Source organism: Schistocerca serialis, chromosome 7 (genome assembly GCF_023864345.2).
Source record: "Schistocerca serialis cubense isolate TAMUIC-IGC-003099 chromosome 7, iqSchSeri2.2, whole genome shotgun sequence".
NCBI lineage: Eukaryota > Metazoa > Arthropoda > Insecta > Orthoptera > Acrididae > Schistocerca > Schistocerca serialis.
The window spans coordinates 271,328,419-271,355,523 of record NC_064644.1 but is presented as its reverse complement, the minus strand read 5'-3'; the positions used below and the strand labels follow the sequence as shown (position 1 = coordinate 271,355,523).

The window sequence follows — 27,105 nt, the reverse complement described above, 5'->3', positions numbered from 1 at the left end:
TACTGTATCATTCTAATGTAATCTTCTGACCCAACTTTCTGGCCTTCTTCCAGGAAATGACTCCACACTGTGGTACATAGTCCAGGTTGACAATTTATCAGTGTGTGTAGCCAGTTCTTGGAGCAATACATCACCAAGAGGCTTCAATGTCGGATCACAAGATTCTACTACAATGATACAGTAGAAATACCAAAGAACTGTTGATATCATCATTTCGTCTTTTGCTGAAGTTCCTTCATTCTGCAGACAATACACCCTATTACCCCTTAGAAACTGTGAGAGGGAGGTGGGGGTGGGGGGGGGGTGGGGTGGGGGTGGGGGAGCTCAAAGTGCAACTGAAAACACAGCATCTGAGATGTAAAAGTTTGCATGCCAGAAAGAGGAACTGCTACTGACAATACTCTGTGGATATGGAAATCAAACAGGGAGGAGAGAGGGGAAAGAAAGGGAAGAAGGGAAAGTGGATTCAGTCACTCACAACCCAGGTTATGAAGCAACAGGGAAATGAAAACAGGGAGGGTAGCAAGGATGGAGGCATGGTTGTCAGAGGGAAGCCAAAGATATTCTACTGTAAGTACTGTGCCAGCTTCAAACCAAAGAGGATGCATACAGAAGTAAAGAGGTATACAGTATAAAGATAAACACAACTATGTACGATGAAAAGATGCATGAATGGCTAAAGAGGAAAGGGAAAGAGGAGCGGACTGAAGAGTAAATGGGAGTGAGGTTGTTTAACGTAGGTTCAGTCCAGGGGGATGGCGGGATGAAAGGATGTGTTGGAGTGCAAGTTCCCATCTCCGCAGTTCCGAGGGACTGGTGTTGGGTGGGAGAAGCCAAATGGCACATACGGTGTAGCAGGTTGACAAGTAAGGCTTCCTGTTTTGCGATTCCCTCAAGCCTCTGCCTGGGAACATGCAGCTGCTGTTGAATTGTCTGCTTGATCTATGATGCAAATCCTTCATGAAGAACTAAAATTTCATCCCTACAAGTAGGCTGTGCTGTAGAAACTTAATCCACGTGATTTTGTTGTTCAAACATATGCGTGGGGGGTGCTTCTCGGCATGCCTCAGGAGACATTTGTTTTCTCCAATGATGAGGTTCAGTTTCATCTTTTGGGATCTGTAAATAAGTTGAACATGCGCTACTGGAGCCCTGATACACCTCCTCCCCCAGATAACTTCATCAGCATCCCCTACATTCAAAACGATTGATTGTTTGGCGTGCACTATTTCAAGTTGGAATAATTGGTCCATAGTAGTTTGAAGAGAACAAACAGGTAGTTTCGTTGACTTCTGACTGTCATGTCCAAATGATTCAGGAGTTTTTCCCACCAACACTCTATGACGTAGATGCGGGAAGTGTATGGTTCCAGCAGGGCAGTGCCATGGTGCACGCAACACGTGTCAATGACTGTTTTGCAGCAACACTTCCCAAGACTTCTCCTTTAGGGGTGATCTGCACTGGGCAGCACTGTCACCTGATTTACCCTCCTGTTATTATTTTCTATGGGGCTATTCAAAATCACTTGTTTACAACAATCGTCTTTGGGCCCTGGCTCATCTGAAGAACAACATTTGTCAAGCTGTCACCAACACATCTCTTGATATGCTAAAAAAAGTTGCACAAAACTTCTCATTCAATTAACACAACGTATTGATAATAATGGATGCCATCTGCTTGATATAATGTTTAAACCTACGTAAACATAAACTTTAAATGTTGTTCTTGATGCTGTTCAAAGAATTAAATATACATCTAGATTATATTTTAACTGAATTTCTAAATAAGCAAATTGCTGTGCCCCACCCAGTACAAGGAAAGTTATTCAAAATGTATGGAAAAGTGATTGCACAACTGAAAATCTACTGAACAGTACATATTATTGCCGCAGAACATCATGTTTTAAAGTATTTCACATACCAAATTATCTGTAAATATATAAAAATAAAATACCATTCATTTTTTAATGCAGTCTATTAATTTCTAACCCATTTTAATTTCAGTTCATAGACTAAAACTCATGAAGATATCTTCACAAATGAGAATGGCACAAGGTGTGAACAGCACCAACTTGTGCTGTGGAAATTTCTTCACTGCTTCTAAGAATGCAACAAAATGAGATTTGTGCAAACAAAAGAAGACTGGAGACTAAAACCCAGAATGCATATTACTCAGCATTTACTATCCATGTTTTGAGTCTTTCAATAACTAATCCCATGTGTAAAGTACACAAAATCATTTTGATTCTTTCTTTGTCACTGAAAATGGTACTAAATTTTTCATAAAGCACAGCAATAGAGGTCATATAACTATTGCCACACATTATGTAAAAGTAAAAAACGTAGCAGTCTTATGATATGCAATACTTTCCAAAATCAGCCATGCCACAAATACTGCAGAGGTGTTATACAATAGTCCATAAGTGACTGAATGAATGAACATGACAATAACATTCAAAAGGAAAAACTGATGTTCTACAAATTTTGTTTATTTATTTGGCTTGTGGTTTCTTAGGCTGTTGTTAGCTGACAATGGTGTAAGGAGATGAAAGCCAGTTCATGATTAAATACACAGAACATCAGAAGTGTAATTTTTTATGTTAAATTAGTGTCTGTTAATGCTTTATTTCCTCAGGGTATAAGAGGTAATAAGGCTCAATAGGAAGTTGTAACTAAATGAAAAAAGTCTGATATGAAAAAAGTGAACAGAATGTTTACACAGTAAACATTCTGAACATTATTATGGCATGTACTTAAAAAGTTTTGTGTAAAAAACTAACAATACAGAGATCTTATCATCTACTAACTGATCTACAGAGCCCTGGAAATCAGAAAAACAAATACAAAAGAGATCAATCAATTACAAACATACCTGGCTTATATGATATTGATGTTGCTCTGTTCATTGACTTTTTGTAACATAAAAATACATCAGAACCAACCTGGAAACAAAAATATACAATAATTTATGGCAATGAATGACACTGGAAAAGATAGTTATTTCATGGTAGAACTTACCATTCCCTTGTTAAGGTTTCTATTGATCATACAGAAGGCATGAGGTGCTGTTTCGCCTTTATTGGTGAGTATGACACATATGTCCGTCACAACAAGCTCATTGCATGGCATGCTGGGTGAAGCACGTCTGAAGGTGACAAATGTCTTTGCCCCAGAGTTGTTCACATTCGCTATTCTTCCTCCAGGAGTAGTGACTATTGGTTCTGAATCAGCCATAATGCGCTCCTTCCCTTCATACATTACACTGTTAAAATAGAAACATAAATAATCACATGAAGAATACAGACAGATACGTATTTATACTTAATTAAAATGGTTTTCACTGGTGTAGCATATAATAAATACTAAACATTTGCAAAAAAAGAAAAAGAAAAAAAAAGCGTTGTGTGTGTGTGTGTGTGTGTGTGTGTGTGTGTGTGTGTGTGTGTGTGTGTGGGGGGGGGGGGGGGGGGGGGAAGGTAAATTGTGACTCCCACCTCAGACATGAACACTAGTGGCATTACTAATTTCTGGTCTCTAGTGTGCAGTTCAACTGATAGTCTGCCACATGATGAAGGATCCATATTTTCTCTCCTCCTTACATCATCAGGGAAGTTGTCATCATCCTGAGGTTTGAGTAACATACCCCTTCTTTCAACCTCTCAAACCCTACCCATCACTCATCCCTGATGAATGAAGTAACAGTTCTGAAAGTTAGGTACAGATTTTTTCTACTCTTAATGTATTCATCATTTACTCTTACAGCTCTTGCGTTTGCCATGTTTGCAGTTAAAATTATTGAATACACAGACTGCCTCTTATGCAAAACACAGTTTTTTTCATGCAATTCAAAGATATTTCAGAGCATCCATGCAATCATCAGTGGGTTTTCTTTATTCAGATATTAATTTTGCATTACATGGTTTTGCAGAACCATTTGTAAATCATGCTGTACTGATAGATGGTTATGTTTTGCTGCGGCAGATCCTTTTTTTTTATGTATGTAGGTCATTAATGTACACAAGAAAAAAAGCAATGGGCCCAAGATGGAACCTTGAGGAACACGACATGTAATTAATTCCCAGTCAGATGAAGACTGACTGCTTACTGCACAGGTATTTCACAATGACACCCTTTGTTTTCTGTTGGATAGATAAGACTCAAACCCTTTTGCAGCACTGCCGGTGACATCATAATATTCTAATTTACTTAAGAGAATGTTGTGGTTCACACAGTCAAAGGCTTTTGACAAGTCACAGAAAATGCCAGTAGCCTCTTATGTCTAGAAATCTTGCCTCTAGCAACATGTTTCTGAAATTCATCAATCTTGCTGATACACAGTGTAAGTCTTCTTTTTGAAATTTTTACTCCCACACACTTGTTACATTTTAAGAACATTGTCTTACTGGTTATGGCTCTGAAGAAAAGACCTAGCTTATCTCTGACAAATGTTCTGATTGAGCTTCTGATAAATTTCTTTATTTGAACAATCATTTCTAGCCGATTGACATCATCAGGTTCTAGTGGACAAAACTGAAAAACTACATAAGTAGCATTACAAGATTAAACTGCCAAAAATCTGTTAACTGATGTAAACGTTAATGACAACACACACATTATAAAATGTCACACATTTGCTTAAAAGTATTTAGAGCATCACATTATGTATGCACAAAAATGTTGATGTCAGATAATAAAACTATCAACTTGTCACTGAAAATGAAAGTGAGATACACAGTGATGTAACCCATTTTGAACGAATCATATCACATAAAAGTTTTTCGTTTATAATGTCACATGTTGTCACATTGTAATATAAATTACATCATCAATACTAGGTTCCCACAATTAAAACAGAAAGAGAACCACTGCCCAGAATGACGTCAAATTTGAACATCATATTACTGACACGGGAAATATAAAAAAAAAAACCTAACAAAAATTCGACTAACGGATGGCACTGTGTCATAATACACACACCAACAGATGTGCAGTTCTCAGTTTGCATCCAAGATGCCCAACATTACTGTCTCCATGAAGGATCACACATTGCTAATATAGCCCTTTTACAAAAATGATGACTACGTGGCTGCCCTGCGAAAGTTCCAGAGACTCAAGGGTATGAAAAAAGCATTGGTCCAGTACCTGCTAAGGATCTGGAGAAAATGACTACAAAATTCATAAAGATAGGTTCTTTTGAAGTGCAATGTAGCAAAGGGGGGAAAGCAGTGGATCGGACATCTGTCAAAGATGTGGCCACAGCATTACTGGAGGTGTCAAGAAGTGGTGTGCAAACATGCAGTGCATGAGAAACTGCTCGAACATTGGGCATGCCTGCAAGCATGGTGCATTCAATCCTACGAAACATAATCCTACAAAACATCTGGTATTGTTATCCATACACAATTATCCATGTTCAGGAATTGCTTCCTGATGACCTGCTACTGAGACAAATGTTTACTCTAGAGTTTCTTACTTGCAAGGAAGTGGAAAATGAACAGCCATGGAACACTCTGCGGACAGTCAAAGCTCATTCCCATCTTCAAGGACTTGTCAATATGCAGAATTGCTGAGGATAGGCAATGAAAAATTCATACGCATATCAACTGATACTCTTTCATTCTGCAAAGATGACTGTGTGGTGTGGGATGATAGCATCCTTTATCATAGGGCCATATTTTTTCAAGGAGATGAATCCTGCAGGTCCCGTTACCTGCACCACCACTAGTAAACACTATGAGGGTCTTTTAGGCACCAATTTCATTCCAACCCTTCAATAGCAGGGGTGTAGGCTCATTTTTAAGCAAGATGATGTTCCCCACACATTGCACAGCCAGTGTGACAGATACTGTAGAATAATTTTGGATATGCTACAATTATCAGCCATAATTTCCCTACAGCTTGGCTGTCCAGGTCACCTAATCTTAATCCACGTGACTTCTGGTTCTGGGATTATCTGGAAGGTGTAGTGTTCAGTGCTCCAATTATGAATGAAGTTGAACTGAAGGCATGCATTGCACAACACATTCAGAACATCTTGTTGCAGAGAATGGTGGACAGCATACTGAACAGTCTCGCGTCAGTCTTGTGACAATTAGAAATCAATGCCATTTTGCTTTTTATATTGTTTTTGGTCCCGGGGCGGTTAAAAACCCACTTTCCCCATGCAGCATGGTAAGATCTTTCCATGGTGGATGGGCTTTGCTACCTAACAGTGCCACAACTGTTGATGGCTGAACTTGCGCAGTCACACACACTGAACAGTACAGATGGTGTAATGTGCAACTCGAACCACAGCCATCATACTGCAATTCATCTGTCATCTGTAGCCAACCCCATTTATTTTAAGACACTTACAGTGCTATATATTGGTAAAATTTTCATGAATGTTTCCCCCGTGACATCACCCTGTCAGTGTGATGAACGGCAGCATGCTCTAAATGTAGAAAATGCTAGTTGATGTGGATGAGTACAAAAAACAATACTGTAATGTTTGAATACAGCATTAGTGGGATGCAGCTTGACACAGTCACAGCAATTAAATATCTAGGTGTAGCGCTGCAATGTAGTATTACATGGAATGAGCATATGAGGTTGGTAGTAGGGAAGGCAAATGCTCGACTTCATTTTATTGGGAGAATTTTGGGAAAATGCAGCTCATCCATAAAGGGGACAATGTACACGACACTAATGTGACCCATTCTTGAATGCTGTTCAAATATGTCAGATTAAAAAAAAAACAAAAAAAAACATGGAAGCAATTCAGAAGCATGCTGCTAGATTTGTTATATGCAGGTTCGACCATTTAGCAAGTATTACAGAGATGCTTTGTGAACACACATAGGAATTCCTTGAGGAAAGATGATTCTCTTTTTTGCAAGGCATTATTATGGAAATTTAGACAACTGGAAATTGAGGTCGACTGCAGAACGATTCTACTGCCACAAATGTACATTTTGTGTAAGGACCACAAAGATAAGATGTGAGAAATTGGGACTCGTATGGAGGTTTTACACAGTCATTTTCCCCTTGCTCTGTTAGCAAGTGGAACAGGAAAGAAAATGACATGTAGTAGTAGTAGTAGTAGTAGTAGTAGCAGCAGCAGCAGCAGCAGCAGCAGCAGCAGGAGAGTAGTACAAGGTTCCTTCCGCCATGCACAGTATGACGGTTTGAAGAGTATCTACATAGATGTGAATGTAGATGCAGAAATGTGTTTCATTTCTCTTGACCTTCATACATTCCAATGTCTTTTCTTGGTATGTAAATGAAAATTAGAGATTGAAATGCTACGTTACCCACTATTGACCCCCATGTACTGGAAAATGAATACTTAGCAGAAAGATTTTCATTTCTAACCCATAATTTAAAGATGTCACTCACGTTCCTTGAAATATCAGTGATCTGTGTTTTACTCACTTCAAAATGCACTGCTATATCTTGTACACTTAAGATTTTCTTCCCTCACAGATGTTGAAGATTTCAACTTTTTCCTGTAAAGTCAGTAAGATGGTATATTCCACAATCCTAATGATTACCTTCGTTAATGGTCTATAGCATATTTCTGCGTTACCAAGATGTGTCACAGGATTTTACTTTTAAAACAAAGTACATCAATGTGCTCTATCTCATTAGCAAGCGAATATCTGACATTCAGATGATTCTTAGCATGATAATGTGTATTGACAGATGCAACCATTGCAATAATTCTGTATGTATAGCAATGTCACAGTACACAAATACATTGAGGGTAGGATGCGGTAGAGTTAGTCCGTGTGTGCGTGTGTGTGTGTGTGTGTGTGTGTGTGTGTGTGTTCCAGAAAAAGAGAGGATGCATATGCAAGCACACTTGTGCCACATATCAGTCCACTAAAGGTGAGTAGCTATCTTTCCCTTATTTTATGTATTGTTCCATACAAGAATTTCCATTATTGTTAAACAAGTGCACTGAAAATAATAAGCAACAGTGTCCAGGTGTTACACATTTACAGAAAAGTTACCAAATGCTATAATAATTTCAATACTGCATTTTAAAGCCAGTTTTAATATGCACATACAAGTATGTATGTCTTCTACTGCTCCATTTGGCAAACAAAGAATGAACTTACAAAATAAATTTTGCTTGTAACAATAATCTTTTGAACTGTTGGCATACATGTTAAAACTCAAACATTTTCTCCCACACATATGCCAATAATAATAACTAACTGTCAATAAATAGAACAGTTTACAAAATATAACAAATCAAAAAACTTGCCCGACATCCACAAGAGGTGGCTTGTCTCTTCCTCTACGATAGCACAGGTAAACTTCAGGACTGCGTAAGCTTCCATGATTCAAGTCTGCTGAGAAACCTGTGAACAGATTTGAAGGTATATGTATCCAGTAATTCAATTTGTGCAGCTATTAATTTTGTTTCTCATAATGACAAAAATAAAACTGCTCTTGACTGCCATGGGGAAAGCTAATTCCAGACTGAGTTTTACCGGAATTATCCTAAGGCTGTTCACTCACAATAAAGACTACTTACAAAGCATTCATTCAACCTTTAGTGCTCAAGGATTTTTGGTACCTCCCCCACCCCCCCCCAAAAAAAAAAAAAAAAAAAAAAAAAAAAAAAAAAAAAAAAAAAAAAAAAAAAAAATAGCACCAGGTATGACACAGCAAAGTGTGAGTACAACTGTTATCAGTCTCTATTCTAGAAATTTTCATATTTTAAGCTATAATATCCAGAGTCCGAGAAAGAAATTGTTAGACTTTGAAGTTGCAGTCAATGATGCCAATATTGACTGTATGCACAATATGGAGCACTCACTGGTGCAGAGATTTTGAACTGGGTATTGTTAATATTAATCATTATAATCTGGAGAGTCAGTTTTGTAGACATGATGTCAAAAGTGCAGGAGTTTGTACTTTTCTTAAATCTGATGTGGAATTAAAAAAAGGGTGTGAGGGAGATGAAGCACTGAGTACTGAAAAGAGTTTTGAAGCTGCTGCTGTTCAATAGCAAGATGACATGGGTAATCTAATAATTATGGCACTGTATAAAACATCTTGTGGGGACTTAGACACCTTCTTTAATAAGCTGGAGTCTCTGGTGGATATTATGTTTAATGAAAAAGCTACAATAATTGTCTGTGAGGACTTCAACATAAATCTTGTGAATGATTCTATACTAAAAAACTGTTTCTTAATGTGTTGCACAGTTCCAACATGTTTCCTTTCATAAACAGCCCACAAGAATAACAAATACAATGACAGGGTGTCTACAAGGACAAGGAAAAATAATTCCCGGATTTTTCCCGGTTGAAAATACACTTTCTCCCGGGTGAAAATACACTTTTTCCGTGTTAAGTGACAGTATACTTTTTCTCGGCACTTATCAATCCTTTTATGGTTTATGGTTTTATACACCGACATAGAATTTCCCGGCACTTTAGAAAATGAAACTCAGGGGAAAAAGCACGTTTTGGAAAGATCTTTGATGTGCAGCAACATATACACTGCATATTTCTGTGTTACGAAGCATTAAAATAGAGATTGCGACGCGCTTTTGTAAGCCAGTCACAGCTCATGTCACCTGATCTCGCCAGCTGATGACAGCATTTGACACGTGATGTAGTCAGCCAATAGCAAGATCACTATTAAGTAGCGCGAACACACAATTAAGAAAAATTAATCGCTTAAATTAATGTACAATTGTTGCTACAAGAAAAACAAAGCTATCACACATAATATTGGTCTCTAAGATCAATACGCTGCAAGAGAAGCTAAGCTTCCACATATATTGTTGATCTTTTTTGTGCGTCATACGTTACATAAATGTCCCAGTAAATTTTTTTAATAACGACGTAAATGTCTGATCTTCTGGGCTCGAAACTCTTCATATGGCCGTCCCCAAAGAGTTGATTTTTAAACAAGAGTCAAACGCTCTGTGATTTAAAAAATTCGTCGTACACCCTCTCACATAGTTTATCTTACATAAAAGGAAATTTTCTTTGAAAGTAACGCTTTTCAAAGCAATATGCGCAATATTTTTCCGTGACCTATTACAAAGGTACGTCTCAGCAGTTGCCACAGAGCGCCAGATAACAGGTGTCACTGCACTTGCGCAGCTACAATGACGCAGGAAGCCCGCATGTTCGTACGTGTGAAACATTAAAAGATCTTCCATTAAAACGTATCTAATGTAAAAACTGTCACGTCACGCTCATCGGAGGCAATTTGTTGTTAAGAAGCACTGCACAGTCGTCCTAAAGCCTTTGATACACTTTGCTTTTGGCAGACGCTTGTATGAGCACTGTGTTTCGTTGTTGTATATGGCGCATTTTCTTTGCGACTTAAGTTTTATTTTTGTTTTTTTCTCTCGTTCATGTTTTGTTGCTGCAGTATTATTCTGCAGAAGTGGGATACAGTAAATTTTTTTGTTGGAGTATTGGTTCTTACCAGTCAAAATCACAAAAATGTAGCTGAACTCTAAAACAATGAAAAAATCCCGGAACTCAAAAAGATTCCCGGGTTTTTCCCAGATCTCCGGGTTGTCCCGGGTCGTAGACACCCTGAATGAAAAATCTTACAGACAACATATGTTCAAATGTGGACACCACAGAGATAGAAAATATTTATTTGTTTGTTGCTTATTTAGCCCAACCGGGCCCCAAGGGCCTCTCTTCCACCTGACCAGGAACAACACATACTGGTACCAAATATATCACAAAACATTCACAACAACAACAACAACAACAACAACAACAACAAGAAAGAAAGAAAGAAAAAGAATAAGAAGAATAGTGGTAAAGGGCCCTTAGAACGGTATAGATTAACTTAATGCACCTGAAGCCATGTTTAGTATTATTAAAGACATGTTTAGTATTATCAGAAGTGTAAGGGATAAAGAAAGAGGAGAATATTGAAATTACAATGACACTGCCCTTAAGGAAAGAACAGAATATAAATAGAGAGCTCTGCCGACAAGCTGTAGAGAAAAGTTGTGGGGGAGAGGAACTGGCGAGAGTGAGCTGCACAGACATTGGGAGATATGACTATTGTGATGGAAGGTGTACCATCAGCTGTATTTTGAAGTTTGAAAGGGGTTTAATTTCTTATATTTTCAGGAAAATTATTCCAAAATTGGGTCCCTGATATAGAAAGGATTTTACTTTGATGAGAATGAGTGTAGTAGTATAAGAGTGTATGCAAATAAGAGGGAGTGCAATGACTGAAAAGAGAATAGAGCAAATAAAGTATGATAGTCTCTCTGCTTATCAGCATACACCTGTAGCAGTTGTTTGTAGGCAAGAATGATGTGGTCGAAAAAGCTTGTATCACTATTGTATTGTACAAAAGCATTAATTGTCAGTTCCGGCCTGTGTGAGTTTTTGTACGAAAGTCCTTGAGAATATCTAATAAGGGGAGTATTAGACTCTCTAAGAGCTTCCTTCTAAGCTCAAGAGGAAATGCTTTTTATATTTCTGTAGAGAGTGATGTGATGCTGACACCTTACAGACTGCAGTTTTGTGTCCAATCCAGTCTAAGTGATGGTCTAGACTTATCCTTAAGTTCTTTGCAGGAGGAAAAAAGGTTATTTCTGTGCAATTCAGCATTAATTGTGGAAGAGATTCTCTGAACTGAGGGGTAATAAGTCTTTTGTGGGTGACTAAGATTGCTTGAATTTTAGATGGGTTAAGTTTCAAACCCATGTTCTGTGCCTGCTCTGGTAGGGCAAGTAAATCAGCATTTACTTGCTGGATAGTTGTGGACATGTTTGTTGGACTTGCACTTAGATCATATAAATGAAGGCCGTCAGTGTATAGATGATATTTGCACTGGGAGAGAATAGTTTCATATAATTAACATACAATTAGAAGAGTATCTAAAAAGCACTTAATAGTCGCATGTTACTCCAGTTCATCCATCACTTTTATAAGAACAGTCATCATGTTACAATTTTGCCAGAAACGAGGCTGCTATTCATCTAAAATGCCATTAGATATTAAATAATTAGTAAGCTGTTTGTGAACTTTGTATTCCAAAGCCTTGGACAAAGTTGGCAGAATGTAAATGGGCCTGACTTCATACTGACTTAAGGCTATCTGATCATAATGGTCTCATCCTTGCAATTCCAGCTATGCCTATGAAAGAAAGGAATGTACTTCTATTTAAAGAAGAAATTTTTCTATGGAAAATTGTATTTTTTGTTACAGGTCTAGGTAATGAATCCTGGTTGGAAGTGTTTTCACAGTCAAGTACTAACAATGCATATGATGCTTTCTCTTCAATATTCATGGACAATTCTGAAATGTATTTTCTGACTAATCAGAGCCCATTCATGTCAGATCTCTAAATCTAGCTCCTGGATTATATCAGACATTAAGTTTTTCTGTAGGACTTTAAAAATGCTCAGTTCTCAAATTACATGATCTACAGAACCCCAGTTTATGGCATAGGTACAGACATTCAAGAAAATATATCGGCTGGTAACTGCAAATGAAAAAGTATTTAAAAACTATAGTACAATAAGAATGTTTGGCAATAAATCAAAATCTACATAGGATACTGTAAAAAGCGAAAGAGGGAAAATATACGAAGAGCACGAAATTACACTAACAATGCTGGTAATACCACTATTGGCAAAGAAATATCTGCTAAGTTACATACATGATTACTTTGTAAATGTTTGCCAAACACCCACCTTAAATTTAGCAAAATAGGGTAAACTTAGGTACTGTATACCTGCACATGGCATGAGTTTCATTCCAACCAGTGAACATGAGGTAGTGAAGGAGATTAAAAGCCTCAAATGCAAACTGTCAGACAATGTAGACGATGTACAGGTGTCATTTACAACACATAACTGCTTCACAAATTGCAAAGCCCTTGGCTCACATTGTTAATTTATCATTCACTGAGGGAGTGTTTTCCCACAGATTAAAAATCTTGCAAGCGATACCTTTATTCGAGAGTGGTAATAGGCATACAGTTGAAAATAATAGACCCATTTCACTCCTACTGGCAGTCTCTAAAGCAATTAAGAGATTAATTAAACAACAAACCAACAGGCAATTAAACAACCACAGTCCACTGAATAATAAACATCAGGGCTTTCAAGCAGATAGAAGTACAGAAACAGTGATAATGGATTACACAGATGAAGTAGTGAGAAACTTGGATACAAACAATAGTGTTGTAGGAGTTAAGGGGATACACAAGGGTAGAATTTATTAGGCATAATTTTTTAATGGATTAAAATGTTCCTTAGAGAGAGTGTTTTTAAGATTCATTCACATAAAGTGTGCCATAAATATTAAAATATGTTAAAACTGCTGTTTACTGCATGGTAGTCTGGTGCATCAAAGAGCTTGAATACAACCGATGTAATACTATAATAGTTACTGATGAAATAGGGGTCCTGTTAGCTTCGGCTGGTGTCACAGGGAACATTAGTATCAACTAGAATACTATTCTCAACAAGATTTCTCTTCATAACAATTCATTTACAGTAAACAGTCTGAAAGCACATGCTTCTCTGATATCTGCATAACATGTCATTTCACTTGTCTTTTACATGAAGTAAAATGTGAGTGCTTGAAAATAACGAGCAAATGTATAGAAAATTTCAAAAGGTACTCTTAATTGTGCAAAAAATGCTTCAACTGGTAAGCAGAAGCCAGTAAATCAATATTAATTTCAAGATAAGTGTGTTTCGACATTGGTGAAAAAAAGGCTAACTGGGTGGTGTCACCATTGCTGACTGAAGGTCTGTTCAATTTCAATATTAAAAAACATGAGTTCAAACTTATAAATGCTATTTTTAACAACATTTTTCGAGTTTGGGAGCTATAACTCATAAAACATACATGTAATTACAGTATATATTTTTGTAACTTGCAAGTCAACATTTTTTCTACTGTAGTAAGCAGTAATTTTGCAATATATTTCAATTCAGATTTTCAGTGCAGGTTCTTATAGCAACTGTTTTGTCAAAAAATAGACTCCTATTTCAGAGTGCCACCATTTTGTTAAAAACAATTTTTTTAAATATCCCTACCTACTATGTTAGCCAATATCACCAGTTTCATGCAGTTTCTGAAATTTTGTTCTAGGACGAAAATTGCGGCATTCGATGTCGCACCAAGCTCCCTCACATTCCGCAAAGGCTTTCCTTCGATGTCATGTAGTGTCCTCTGTATGAAAGTGTTTTACTTAAAAGAAAACATAATACAATTTAAGGGTGTAAAATAAAGATCTAGATTCAGTTCTGTAGTTTGTTTGTTATTCTATTTTTTAAAATCATGATTATTGGTTCCAAAATCAAGTGTCATCAATAATTTACATCTTCCTAGAGCTTTTATTCTGTTACTCATGAAACTCTTTTTGCAATGTTGGAAGTAAAAGGGCTAAAAGGGGTTGAAAACAAGTGGTTTCAATCATATTTGCATAGCAGATCAGAGATTATGGAACTCACATCAGCTCATTCTAATCATAAAATCATATTATTATCTGATGCAAAGAAAGTGTACTGCAAGGTGGCCTGCTCTTTACTTATATAAATGACAAACACATCTCAGAAACTGCAGCTGAGTTGATGTTTGCAGGTGACATTAGTGTAATAGTGAGCAATATTAAGGAATCTTTGTCCACAACAACTCATCAAGTCATCAAGTCCTCAAGTCCTTCAACAGGCTGACCCTTAAAACACACACACACACACACACACACACACACACACACACACACACACACACACACACATATTGAAAAGATGAATCAAAATTGATCAAGACTTAAACTGGAAAGGCCTTGTAACCAAACTCTCCTCGAGACACAGTCCGCATGTTTTGCTCTGAGAATTATTTCTAAAGTTTGCTCTTGAGATGCTGGTAGAATGGGTCATTTGGTTACTGCCAGTCCTTTGTAGCTTATGGACTAATTTTCTGGGGTAAAGTTAATGGATGATTAAATGAAATTTTTACATTACAGAAAACGGCTGCTTGAATCTTGTCACATACACTATGTAATCAAAAGTATCCGGACATCCCCAAAAACATACATTTTTCATATTAGGTGCATTGTGCTGCCACCTATTGACAGGTACTCCATATCAGTGACCTCAATAGACATCTTGAGAGAGCAGAATAGGGCACTCCGCGGAACTCACAGGCTTCGACTGTGGTCAGGTGATTGGGTATCACTTGTGTGATACGCCTGTACACGAGATTTCCACACTCCTAAACATCCCCATGCGTCCACTTTTTCCAATGTGGTAGTGAAGTGGAAACATGGAGGAACACGTACAGCACAAAAGCATAGAGGCTGACCTCATCTGTTGACTGACAGAGACCGCCGTCAGTTCAAGAGGGTCGTAATGTGTCATAGGTAGACATCTATCCAGACCATCACACAGGGATTACAAACTGCAACAGGATCCACTGCAAGTACTATGATAGTTAGGCGGGAGGTGAGAAAATTTGGATTTCATGTTCAAGCAGCTGCTCATAAGCCACACATCACGCTGGTAAATGCCAAATGACGCCTCGATATTAATTTCAAGATTAGTCTTTCGACATCGGTGAAAGAAAGGCTAACTAGGTGGTGCTGCCATTGCCGACTGAAGGTCTGTTCAATTTCAATATTAAAAAAACATGAATTGAAAATGTTGTGTGGGGTGACAAATCATGGTACACAATGTGATCATCCGATGGCAGGGTGTGGGTATGGTGAATGTCCGGTGAACGCCATCTGCCAGTGTGTGTAGAGCCAACAGTAAAATTCGGATGCGGTGGTGTTAAGGTGTGGTCATGTTTTTCGTGGAGGGGGCTTGCACCCCTTATTGTTTTGTGTGGCACTATCACAGCACAGGCCTACACTGATGTTTCAAGCACCTTCTGGCTTCCCACTGTTGAAGACCAATTCAGGGATGGCGACTGCATAATGCATGGTCTATGGCAGTGTAGTTACACGACCATAACATCCCTGTAATGGACTGGCCTGCACAGAGTCCTGACATGAATCCTACACAACACCTTTGGGGTGTTTTGGAACGCTGGCCTCGCGCCAGGCCTCACCGTCCGACACCTCGATACCTCTCCATGAAGAATGGGCTGCCGTTCCCCATGAAACCTTCCAGAACCTGATTGAATATGTGCCTGCGAGAGTGGAAGCTGTCATTAAGGCTAAGGGTGGGCCAACACCATATTGAATTCCAGCATTACCAATGTAGGGTGCTACGAACTTTTAAGTCATTTTCAGATACTTTTGATTACATAGTGTAGCTATGCTACGGCTCACTGCAAGCCCCTATTTAAAAAGTTGTGTTTGTTTACTGTATCCTCCTTGTGTATCTACAAATGTGTGTTGATGACAATAACTAGACTCAGTGGCCTGCTAACCAACTGCGATTAAAACAGTTACAATACTTGTAACTGTGAATCCCTGTATACAGAGTAAGTAAGAATGGCATTGAGTCACTTTGGTGTCATTATTTATAATGCACTGCCAAATTCCATAAAGAGATGGGGAAGGAAACTACTTTTAGAGCAGTTTAAATTAGTTCTTTTTTAGAAGTGTTTCTACAATGCAAGTGAATACAGTAGCTTACAGGAATACTAGGTCCTCATTTATTGTTGAGTTCTTTTGACTCTCTTAACTGATGACCCATCTATGCTGTATTTGTCTTTGCAAAATAATGTTTCTGCTGTTGGTTTTCTGTTTCCCTCGTTTCAGATGCTGTGCAACACACCTCGGAGAAGGAATCTAGTATTGGATTGGTTGTGATGGATATAGTTGCAGCACATTTGTGTGTGTTATATGTTTCAGCACGGTTAAGTAGCATGTTCATGTGTTTTTATTTCTTCAGAAGTGTTTTACACCAAGATTTCACATTCTAGTTACATCACTGATTTACTTCTTGTACATGTTGCAACCTTAATGCTGACTACGTATTTGTATTCCCCTTCCAATTTCATATACCGAGAGAGAGAGAGAGAGAGAGAGAGAGAGAGAGAGAGAGAGAGAGGGAGAAAAAGTGGCTATGTCAGTCTTTATGCCCTAGATTCGCATTCAGGAGGAGAGAGGTTTATTCCCCATCCAGCCATCTTAATAGGGGTTTTCTCAAGTTACTGAGATAAATGCTGGGGTGGTTCCATTTACTATTCAATGGCAGACTTCCTGCCCTATCCTCACCTAAACCTATCTTACTTGATTTTCGTTTTATATATGTATGTATTACTTCTGTAATGTCTCTGACATATTTGATACTGTTGCTCTGAATGGTCTAAGGACGAGTAAATAAATAATATCAATATCAATAATAATAATAAATAACCATATCCAAGTATCGTTCTTTGGTCTCAGACTGTTACAAATTTGAATTATGGGGAGAGGGGGGAGGGGGAGGGAGGGAGACTGAGTGTGAGGGGGGGGGGAGGGGGAGGGAGGGAGACTGAGTGTGAGTGGGGGGGGGGGAGGGGGAGGATTCAGAGAAGCACTGCACGATTCATCACGGGTTTGTTTAATGCGGAATCATTATAAGCCTACTTAACAAAAATCCAATGGGATATGCTATAAGAAAGACACTTGGAACTATGAACAATATTACTGTAAAATTTTTGAGAGTTTTCTTTCTAATGAAGAACACTTTCAAATTGCATCCAAAGTCCTTTAAGTTATTATGCAGTATTTTATAAAGAATTGCACAATAGTAAAAATATCTGTCAACCACTCCAATATCCTGAAGGTGCTGGAAGCCAATGAAGACAAATTTAAAAATAACCGAACACATGCGACATCCTTGGCCAATATTTTCTTCTGCTTCATACATTACTGGTTTCCTCTCTCAAAGCACAAGTATAGTGTTACACTAAGTGAGGAAGACACCACCTAGCACACTCTGCATCACTCCTCTCTCTGTGGTAGTCTATAATATGCTGGACAAAGCTTACTTGCTCTGCTGCTAACACTCCTTCCTATTTGTGCTTGAGAAAGTGTTACAGATAGTACTCCTCTGTAAAATAAAGTGATACTACTGACCATATTATCTTCAACAGATTTGGTTATTAATATCTCCATTCTGTCTTGATTGATTATTGATGTTGGCAGTAGCACAAGCGTGGGTATAGGTACTGGTCACACACTGTACCTTGGCTCTCCTCTGATCAGGGGAAGTTGGCTGACTTTGTGCTGCTCTGAAATATGTATGCTCATTGCCAGCCTTATCAAAGTAACTGTATCGTGTGGCATAACAAGTAGCTGCTGTTAATATAGTGTTGGTCCATGTGTAGTGCTGTGTCTACTTATTGCTATTATTATTATTATTTACTGAAGTGAGTGAAGGGGCTGAACCCAGTTCTTCTACCTGCTCTCCATCATCTCTCATGTTGTTCTACCTGCTCTCCATCATCTCTCGTGTCACTTCTACAATATATTAAACCATTATATATATATCCCCCCCCCCCCCAAGCCATAAGCTGGTTGCTCTGGTAAGAGGAGGCAGGGCTTGTCTCAGATGTCAATGTGCTACACGCCGATCGCAAGATTTCGTTTGTGCTGTAATCCACACAGGTACCAAGCAAACGTGTGCAATCAGTAGAACATTTCAACTGATGAGGTTTTTCAGAAATAAAAATAAAATGCACAGCGAGTAAACATATACTGCAACTGGAGTTGCACAACACGCAAAAACATAAATTCAGCAAATTAGGAAAACAAAACAATCAATGAAATTTAGTGAATTTCTACAACAAAATGGAAAGAAGTCAGTCTAAAAGGTTAAGAAACCCTTTAAACTGTAGGAAGGAAACAGCTACTGCATTTGAAAATCCACAATATAGAAATGCAGTGCCATGTAAGAAAGTTCTCCGATGCTCTGCACAAAATAACCAATAATACTCAAGTTAGTGATATGGGAAAAAAAAAAAAAAAAAAAAAAAAAAAAAAAAGTTCTTGAAGATGCAAGAAAAGGCACAATTGAGATTTTGTCATCTTTTTATAACTGATACAAACAATGTGGCACAAAATGTAGTTGATATTTGTATTGGAGATTTCACAAACTTTCTGGAAGAAAAAAAACTCAAAGTATTTTTGATGTTATCACTGGAATGATTTAATTTACAACATATGAGCCCACAAAAAATAAGGAAACAAACACAAGAATTAAAATAGTATATTCCCCATATATCAGAGATACTGAGTCGCAGATAGCACAATAAAAAGACTGTCACAAATAAAGCTATCAGCCAGTAAGGCCTCGGTCAAGATTAGACGACAGACACACACTTAGGCCTATATACATACATACTCTCACAAATGCAATTCACACATACATGACTGCAGTCTCAGGCAACTGAGGCCACAATGCGAGCTGCAGCACCAGTGCATGATGGGAGTAGTGACTGGGTGTGGGCAAGGTGGAGGCTGGAGTGGGGAGAGGGAGGGAAAGTAGGGTAGGGGTGGCGAACATTGATGTGCTATTGGGGAACACACACGGATGAGGTAGGAGGAGGATAGGACAGTTATGTGCAGTTGGGAGGTTAGACGGAGGGCAGCAGAGAGGTGAGGAGGGGCAGGGGATAGTGGAAAAGGAGAGAAGAAAAAATACTGGGTGCAATAGAGGAATGAGGGCTGTGTAGTGCTGGAATAGGAACAGAGAAAAGGGGATAGATGGGAGAGGACAATAACTACTGAATGTTGACGCCAGGACAGTTATGGGAATGTAGGCTGTATTGCAGGGAAAGTTCCCAATAGCGCAATTCAGGAAAGTTGGTGTTGGAGGGAAGGATCCGTATGGCACAGGTTGTGAAGCAGTCAGTGAAATGAAGGCTGTCATGTTTGGCAGCTTGCTCAGCAACAGGATAGTCCACTTGCTTCTTGGTCACAGTTTGTCGGTTGCCATTCATGCGGACAGGCAGCTTGTTGGTTGTTGTGCCCACATATAATGCAGTACAGTGGTTGCAGCTTAGCTTGTAGATCACATGACCAGTTTCAGGGGTAGCCCTGCCTTTGATGATATAGGTGACGTTTGTGACTGGACTAGAATAGGTGGTGGCGGGAGGATGTATGGGACAGGTCTTGCACCTATGTCTATTACAGGAGTATGAGACATGAGATAAGGGGTTGGGAGCAGGGGTTGTGTAGGGTTGGACGAGTATATTGTATATGTTATGTGGATGGCAGACTACTAATGTGGTAGGGGTGGGAAGGATAGTGGACAGGACACTTCTCATTACAGGGCACGACGAGAGATAGTCAAAACTCTCACGGAGAATGTAATTTAGTTGCTCCAGTCCTGATCGCACTAAGTTACACAGGGAATGCTCCCCTGTGGCTGGACGGTGGGACTTTGGAGGTGGCGAGAGACTGAAAAGATAAGGCAGGGGAAATTTGTTTTTGTACAAGGTTGGGAGGATAGTTACGGTTTGTTTTTGTATGCTGTCTGCTAAGCCATTTGGAAATTGTTTGTGACAGTTGATGGGCCATGAGTCAGTCATCAAATACCCCGATGTTTTCATTGGACTCTAGGGCTACCTCTGAGGCTCCACATGTGGTAGTCGTTTGTGTTTTGCCGATGTTCAATGTGAACGAGTGGCAGGTCGAATTTCAGATAGACACAAGAGTGAATCAGCTTTATTAATTTGGATACGTAGAGGATCTTGTGGTGCCCAGAAATGAATTTGATACTCCATCAGGATGTGTCTTACAGTAAACAGTGCATTCTCTTGCAAAAGCAATTCTCCATGTCTGAGCCTTACAAGAATGTGGAATGGCACCTTACATTGTTTGTGGTCAACTCACCATTGGCGCAAAATATCTTTGGTCTCGACGCCTTTACCATTTTCAGCTTTCATGTCATGCATTTAGTGTCTCAGTACAACCCTGTGACCGATTTGAACTTCTTACTTGGTGCTATAGTCCATTGTTCAACAGTATCTTTGGAACCGCAGAAAATTTCAAGACGTGTTTCTCTTAAACTGTTGGCAGTCCCAAAATTGTCACCTCCACCCCATTCCACTCGCCAAGCACAACAAGGTAAAGACTGACTTGTTCCTTTGACAGGACTAGGATGTCATTTCTCCTACTTCATTGAGACAGTGGACCACTCCTATGGTGGTAATTCAGAAGCCTGACAGCACCGTGTGCCTTTGTGCAATTTTAAACAGACGGTCAATGCACAATGTGTCGCAGATTCTTAAACCAAATCCATGGCAGGCAGACTTGTTGGTGACGTTATCAAGGGGAGGGCTTACCTGCAGTTGCCATTGGATGCAGTTTCTTGGACTTTCTTCTTGGTCCTCAAGACACCCTTCGCACTCTATCAGTTTAATAACTTGCCTTTTAGAATCTCGCCTGCATTGGGAATTTAACAATGATATTTGAAACTGTTGGTTCAAGACATTCCCTATTGCGTCAATTCCCTTAATGACACCTGGGTCATGGGGCCTAATCGGGAAGAGCATTTATGGAAATGACAGCTGGTTTTCCAACGCTCCCTGGATAATGGCCTTTGTTAAAAGCTGGAAAAGTGCAATTGTCCTACCCAGAGGAGCTTTTTTTTTTTTTTTTTTAGTCGTGTGCTCAGTAAAGACAGTCTCATCCCAATGGAAGGCCCCCTTTCAAGGCCATTGTCAAACTACCAGTGCCCAAGAACCTGAATGAGACACAGTCGTTTTTTGCTAATATTTCATATTATGCTCAGTTCACTCCCCAGGCCAGCTTCTTAACTGGCTTCACCAGAAGGGCATTAAGCTTATCTGGTCTGCAGATTGTAAACTGTCTTTTCAGTCTCTCAAGAAGCATACGTGCTCTGCTCCCTGCCTGACTTCTTTTACACTAAATAAGCCTTTGACTCTGGTCTGTGATGCATCCCAGTATGCCACTGGTTCTGTCCTGCCCATCAGAACTGAGACAGCACTGTACAGTCCATTGCTTATGCTTTGAAGACACTATCTGCTTCACAACAAAACTACTCACTGGTGGAAAAGGAGGCACTACCTATTATTATCGGGGTCAAAAAGTTCCACATCTTGCTGTATGGGGTGAGGTTCCTTCTCATCACTGACCACAAGCCGTTGGTTTCCTTATTTGGCCCTCATTCCAAACTGCTGGATAGGACTGCTCAATGGTTGCAGCAGTGGCCCTCCCTCTCAGTAAGTATTCTTATGATATTTGGTAATGCTCCACATTCTTATGAATTTCTTCATGCTCCACTGACCAGCATGCCAATGCTGATCCATATTTGCAGCTAAGGGTGGGACCTGGTCCAGAGTTTGAGTGGCAAGAAGCTCTTGTGTTCACACCAGATGTTGCTTTGCGGCAAACCTTGTTGAATTTGCTGTTGACAGCATGAGAGGTCGTGACCGCCATGGCTGCTGACTCGCTTTTCTGGAAAATCATTTCAGCGGTCCTGGTGGGTGGGCTGGAGCACATCTCTTCAAGTGTGGCTCCAGCATGACATATATTTTTTCTCCTCTATACTTCATTCAAAGGTGTCCAGGGATGCTTGCCACAGAGGACCAGTGCCGACAAGTGATTACCCCCCCAGTGTTGTGTCCTTGCATTTGCAGTTGTTGCATGCACTGCACTGGGGTATGTCTCAGATAAAGGCATTGGTGTGATGTCACAACTACTGGCAAAAAATTGATAGTGATATGGACATTTATTTCTTGTGGGTGATGGCTTAAACAGTTTTGCCTATTAGAACTATATAGGTTTAGTGGAGATGGACCTCCTTTCTATATATGGTATTTTTTATAAGGTTCTGATGACAAACTGAACAATACTACAGTCTGAGATCAAGGTTAGGGTCAAGGATGATAGTTTGGATGAGAGTTGGGGAAGCCAACAAATGAGTCACAACAAAAACCTGTTTTTGTCAATTTTTATGGTGACAGACTATGCTATAGCATAGCCCACAGCTTAGGATTGTTTGTCAGATGACGATTTCGTTTGGAATTATTGAAGACAACAAATGTGTCATGGCTACCTTTCATTTTGTATATAGGCCTACTACATACTCAATAGTTACATTAACGTGTGTGATCAAAACCCCAATTTTCCCCACAGTGTTCTGTTTTTAAGTTTTACATATATCGGACAACATTAACAACAAGAACCCCATTAGTTTGTTGGATTTTATTTTGTTAATGTTTTTGTACTGTTAGTGATGTCAACCTCTGACCATTTCTTAAAGCTTGTATCACAGTCACTTTAATGAGGTCATCGGTTGATTGGCATGGTATCGTGTTGTTAACTAATCTCTGAAACAGATTAATCACTTGCTTGCAACATTCATTGTTACAATACATATATCTGAGATAATCATCATATACGACACTGAATAATAAAAGAGCTGTGGATCACGGCTCACTAGTTGCTGCATCATCTATCTCAACTGTTTTTCATGGAAATATGTTTCATGTAAAGTATATATTAGTAGTAGTAAATATTTATTTCAATATACCTTAACTACAGTAGACTAATATACAGTTTTTAGTATATAACCATAATATTTGTGCGTTGCTTTCATTGATGATTATTTAATGCCACAGATTACCCTTAGTGATATGTATCTGAAAGTGTCAGTGTAGAATATTATTGCAGTATAGTCAAGAATCTAACAAAGAAAGCAGCCTTTTGTTCGGTAAAAGTTACGTACTTGCCCTATCTTGCAAGTTTCATAATTGATGGACAGTGTTGTTGTTATCATCATTGTTGTTGTTTTTGTCATCAACTTTGGTCTGAAGACTGGTTTAACACAGCACTCAATGCTATTCTGTCCTAGGCAAGTCCTTATTTGTGCATAACTACTGCGACCTACATACATTTGAACCTACTTACTGCAATCAAGCCTTTATCTCCCTTTACGATTTGTACCCCTCAACACTTCTTCAGTTAACTATATCTCAATGTTAACTATTTCTTGTTCCTTAAGCTATTGATTCTTTAGTATGACTATGATACAAATTTCATTTCTCCCTGATTCGACTCAGTACCTCTTCACTATTTACATCATCTAACCATTTAACCTTAGGCTTTCTTCTGTAGAAACACATCTCAAAAGCTTCTATCCTCTTTTTGTTCTTTGCCAATGCATCTATGAATGTTCTGTTGACAGATATATAGGTCTATTTTCTGTCAGTGTAATAAAATGCATGTGTTACTTCAGTCATCATTTTATTAAAAACTAATGTAAAGCAATATCAGTGAATGTAGTAAGGAATATAATATACAAAACATATGACTTTTCTATCCCCTTATACTTTCTTTTAATTGTACAGTGTAAGTTGATTTACTTCCACAAACAAGTCTACTTCTCTAGTGACCCCTATTCAGTTATAAATCTTGCAATTGTCTAAGCCAATCGATGAGTGCATTGTGCCAACAAAGTGTCATATACTTGTTATAACAGGAACATGTCATATTCTGCAATACAAGAAATCAAATCATAACAGTGACTGGATTGTGAGTACAGTGTGTTCAAAGACAGTTTCAACTATTACTCAAGAATGGAAAAAGAAGAACTTGCTAACAAGGATGCTGAGGAGTCAAATGCAGTGGTTTCTCAAAACAGAATCTGTCAAATAATCCACAAAATTGTTGTAAAATTTTTCTCAAAAATTGAGCTAGGGCCTATAATATAAATCAGGAAGCCCCTGCAACCACAATTTTTGGAAGAGAGTGGAGAGGCCAATTGTACTATCCCATACAAACCTGTTAAAGGTCTGTTATTGTAGTTGTTTACAATAGCTTACAGGGGTCACTATGCTTTCTCTGTGGACAGTATCCCAGTAATATATGTGAATAATATATTTAATTCAGTGCATGTGGAATCACATAGGTACTCTTTATCAAATATATAGTTATTAATTTGCAATATTTAACAATTTCAGGAGTGTACGAAATACTTGTTGTTGGTTCTAGGGGGCCTTGATAAGTATTTGCTTCAATATCTCAAACAACTATCGTACATATCTCAAGTACAGAGCGTTGTCTTGGCAATGTTTGTTATCAGATGCCTTTCAAAAGCATACAAAAGGTGCACCTGGAAGGATGATTCCTTTCCTTTACAAATCTAATGTTAAGTTTGGTTTACAAGCCAATTTGTAAGTTACCTGTTGGTGTTCTGCTCAGGACAGTATATTCTGGTGGCACACTTTCTCCAAGGGTTGGAAAATATACAGTGATATCTGTTATTGGTGGCTGATTGTAGTTCGATTTCAGATGTGCACTGTCATGAGAAAATTCCTCCAATGGCTCAGGATTTTCAGGTAACCCGGCTACCACGAAGTAATCGGCAATTCTTTTCTCATCCATCGTTATTCAATAAAACAATAAACTTAGGTACAACACTGATTTAAACGTTCAGTACAGCAGAAAAAAAACACTTATCACATATGAGTTTTTTAGAAGCATAACTTCAGGCACTTGATTATCATAGTTTTTTGAGTGGGAACACACAAACAAACGGCACGGACTATAAAAGTTAATTTACACCTTTCCTTTGCGCACAAACGTTACGCCATGGTTATAACTTCAACGAAAACACATTCGAGTGTGGAGGTTATGTCATCTCTTCCTTCCTTGTCTCGTAAAGTTACGCATGATAGTTCTCCGTTCCTGCTTTTGCGCGCTGCTGACAAATCCAGCGCTTCGTGTGTACGAACTACATGTGCATTGCATGCGTCAATTAACGAAGAACATCGGCGATTCTATTTTCTTCACTCATCCACAAAACATCACAAACTAATGAAATCCACGGGATAACATGATAGTCGTGCATTTTGTTACTTTTTTTCCAACGCTGTACAACGACGCCGATCTCATGTCATCCCACAATTATTGTGTTGACGAAACATCAACTGTCGCAGTAACTTCTTGCGCTTCAGCAAAATGATTTCATCTCTGCCACTGCTGCCATGTTGACTTCACCAAGGTCGTGACAAGCGAATGAGTCAATAGCCGCTAAATTTAAAATTCGTTTTCCCTACACAGTCTCAGCGCTTGTCTTCATCGTAAGGTAACAGCTGCAAAAAACCAAACATACTTATTGAGAGGTTAGGACACACAACATGGCACAAAACATGATCACAGTTTTAAACTACAGAAAAAGACTGTAAGAATAATAATAATAAGAGAATAAAGTAGTAGTCGGTCTCATAGTAAACAGCTATTGGGCATTCTTACTGTGCCAAGTGAGTACCGGTACGTCTATCCTACCAATATGTGGTACACATCAGGGAAAACGTTACTATGTATTTCGCCAATAATTCTACACATAATCATGGAACAGCATTTACCCACGGAAACAAACAAAAAACCCAAAATAATATATCAGGTAGCAAAAATGAATAACAAATCGCCAAAGGAAATGAAAGAGACTATTAAAATTCATCTGTTTAAAAAGGTAGCCAAACTATTCTGTATACTGAATCCGCAAACTAAGTTGACACTCAGCGCTGTGGATGTTGGGGCGACCATAAAGGCATGTACAGTCGCGCCAATCAGACAACACGCCGAGTGCCAACTTTGTTTGCTCGTATTATAAGCAATGCATACTACGCAATTCTACTATTACTATACTACTACTTCTACTAATTAAAGATTACTAAGTGGACTCAAGAGTAGTGGGTAGTTATGAGAGTTGATAACTACAACACGCCGTTGCATTTCAGTACATGATCGCACTTGCTACTTTGACAAGAATAATTGTGTCTTGTCATTCTCCTGTGTTCAACATCTCACTCATCATGGGAGAAGATGCTCCAGTTTTCCATATGGACTGAGGAGTATAGTTCCATATGTGCAGGCTTGAGTCAACTTTGTGAACGGGTAAGGGTGGGGGGGGGGGGGGGGGGAGGAGGGGGGGGGGGGCACATAAGCATCTTAACAGTCCATGAATCACCATTGAGTGTCCTTTAATGCAATGAAGACCGAAAGTATGCTGTATATAATGAGTTGGCTGGAACAAATTATCCACATCTACATCTATAGTATGCAAACCACCATGAGGTGCATGGCAGAGGGTACGTCCCACTGTACCAGTTATTAGGATTTCTTCCTGTTCCGTTCTTGTATGGAGCGTGGGAAGAATGATTGTCTGAATGCCTCTTTGCGTGCAGTA

At 38.8% G+C, this 27,105-nt stretch overlaps 1 protein-coding gene across 3 annotated transcripts in view; it reads right to left on the bottom strand.

Annotated features, from left to right (window-relative positions):
* The window catches only part of LOC126412139 (DENN domain-containing protein Crag), a 302,966-nt gene extending 277,070 nt beyond the window's left edge, over nucleotides 1–25,896 (bottom strand). For all 3 annotated transcript variants that reach the window (XM_050081588.1, XM_050081589.1, XM_050081590.1), the window contains exons 1-4: nucleotides 25,097–25,896; nucleotides 8,251–8,347; nucleotides 3,018–3,261; nucleotides 2,872–2,941 (exon numbers count right to left, since the gene is read on the bottom strand). In XM_050081588.1, coding sequence (XP_049937545.1) covers nucleotides 2,872–2,941; nucleotides 3,018–3,261; nucleotides 8,251–8,347; nucleotides 25,097–25,298 — 613 coding nt within the window. In that variant the 5' untranslated portion in view covers nucleotides 25,299–25,896. The remainder of the gene's footprint in view (nucleotides 1–2,871; nucleotides 2,942–3,017; nucleotides 3,262–8,250; nucleotides 8,348–25,096) is intronic.
* Nucleotides 25,897–27,105: the final 1,209 nt, after the last annotated feature.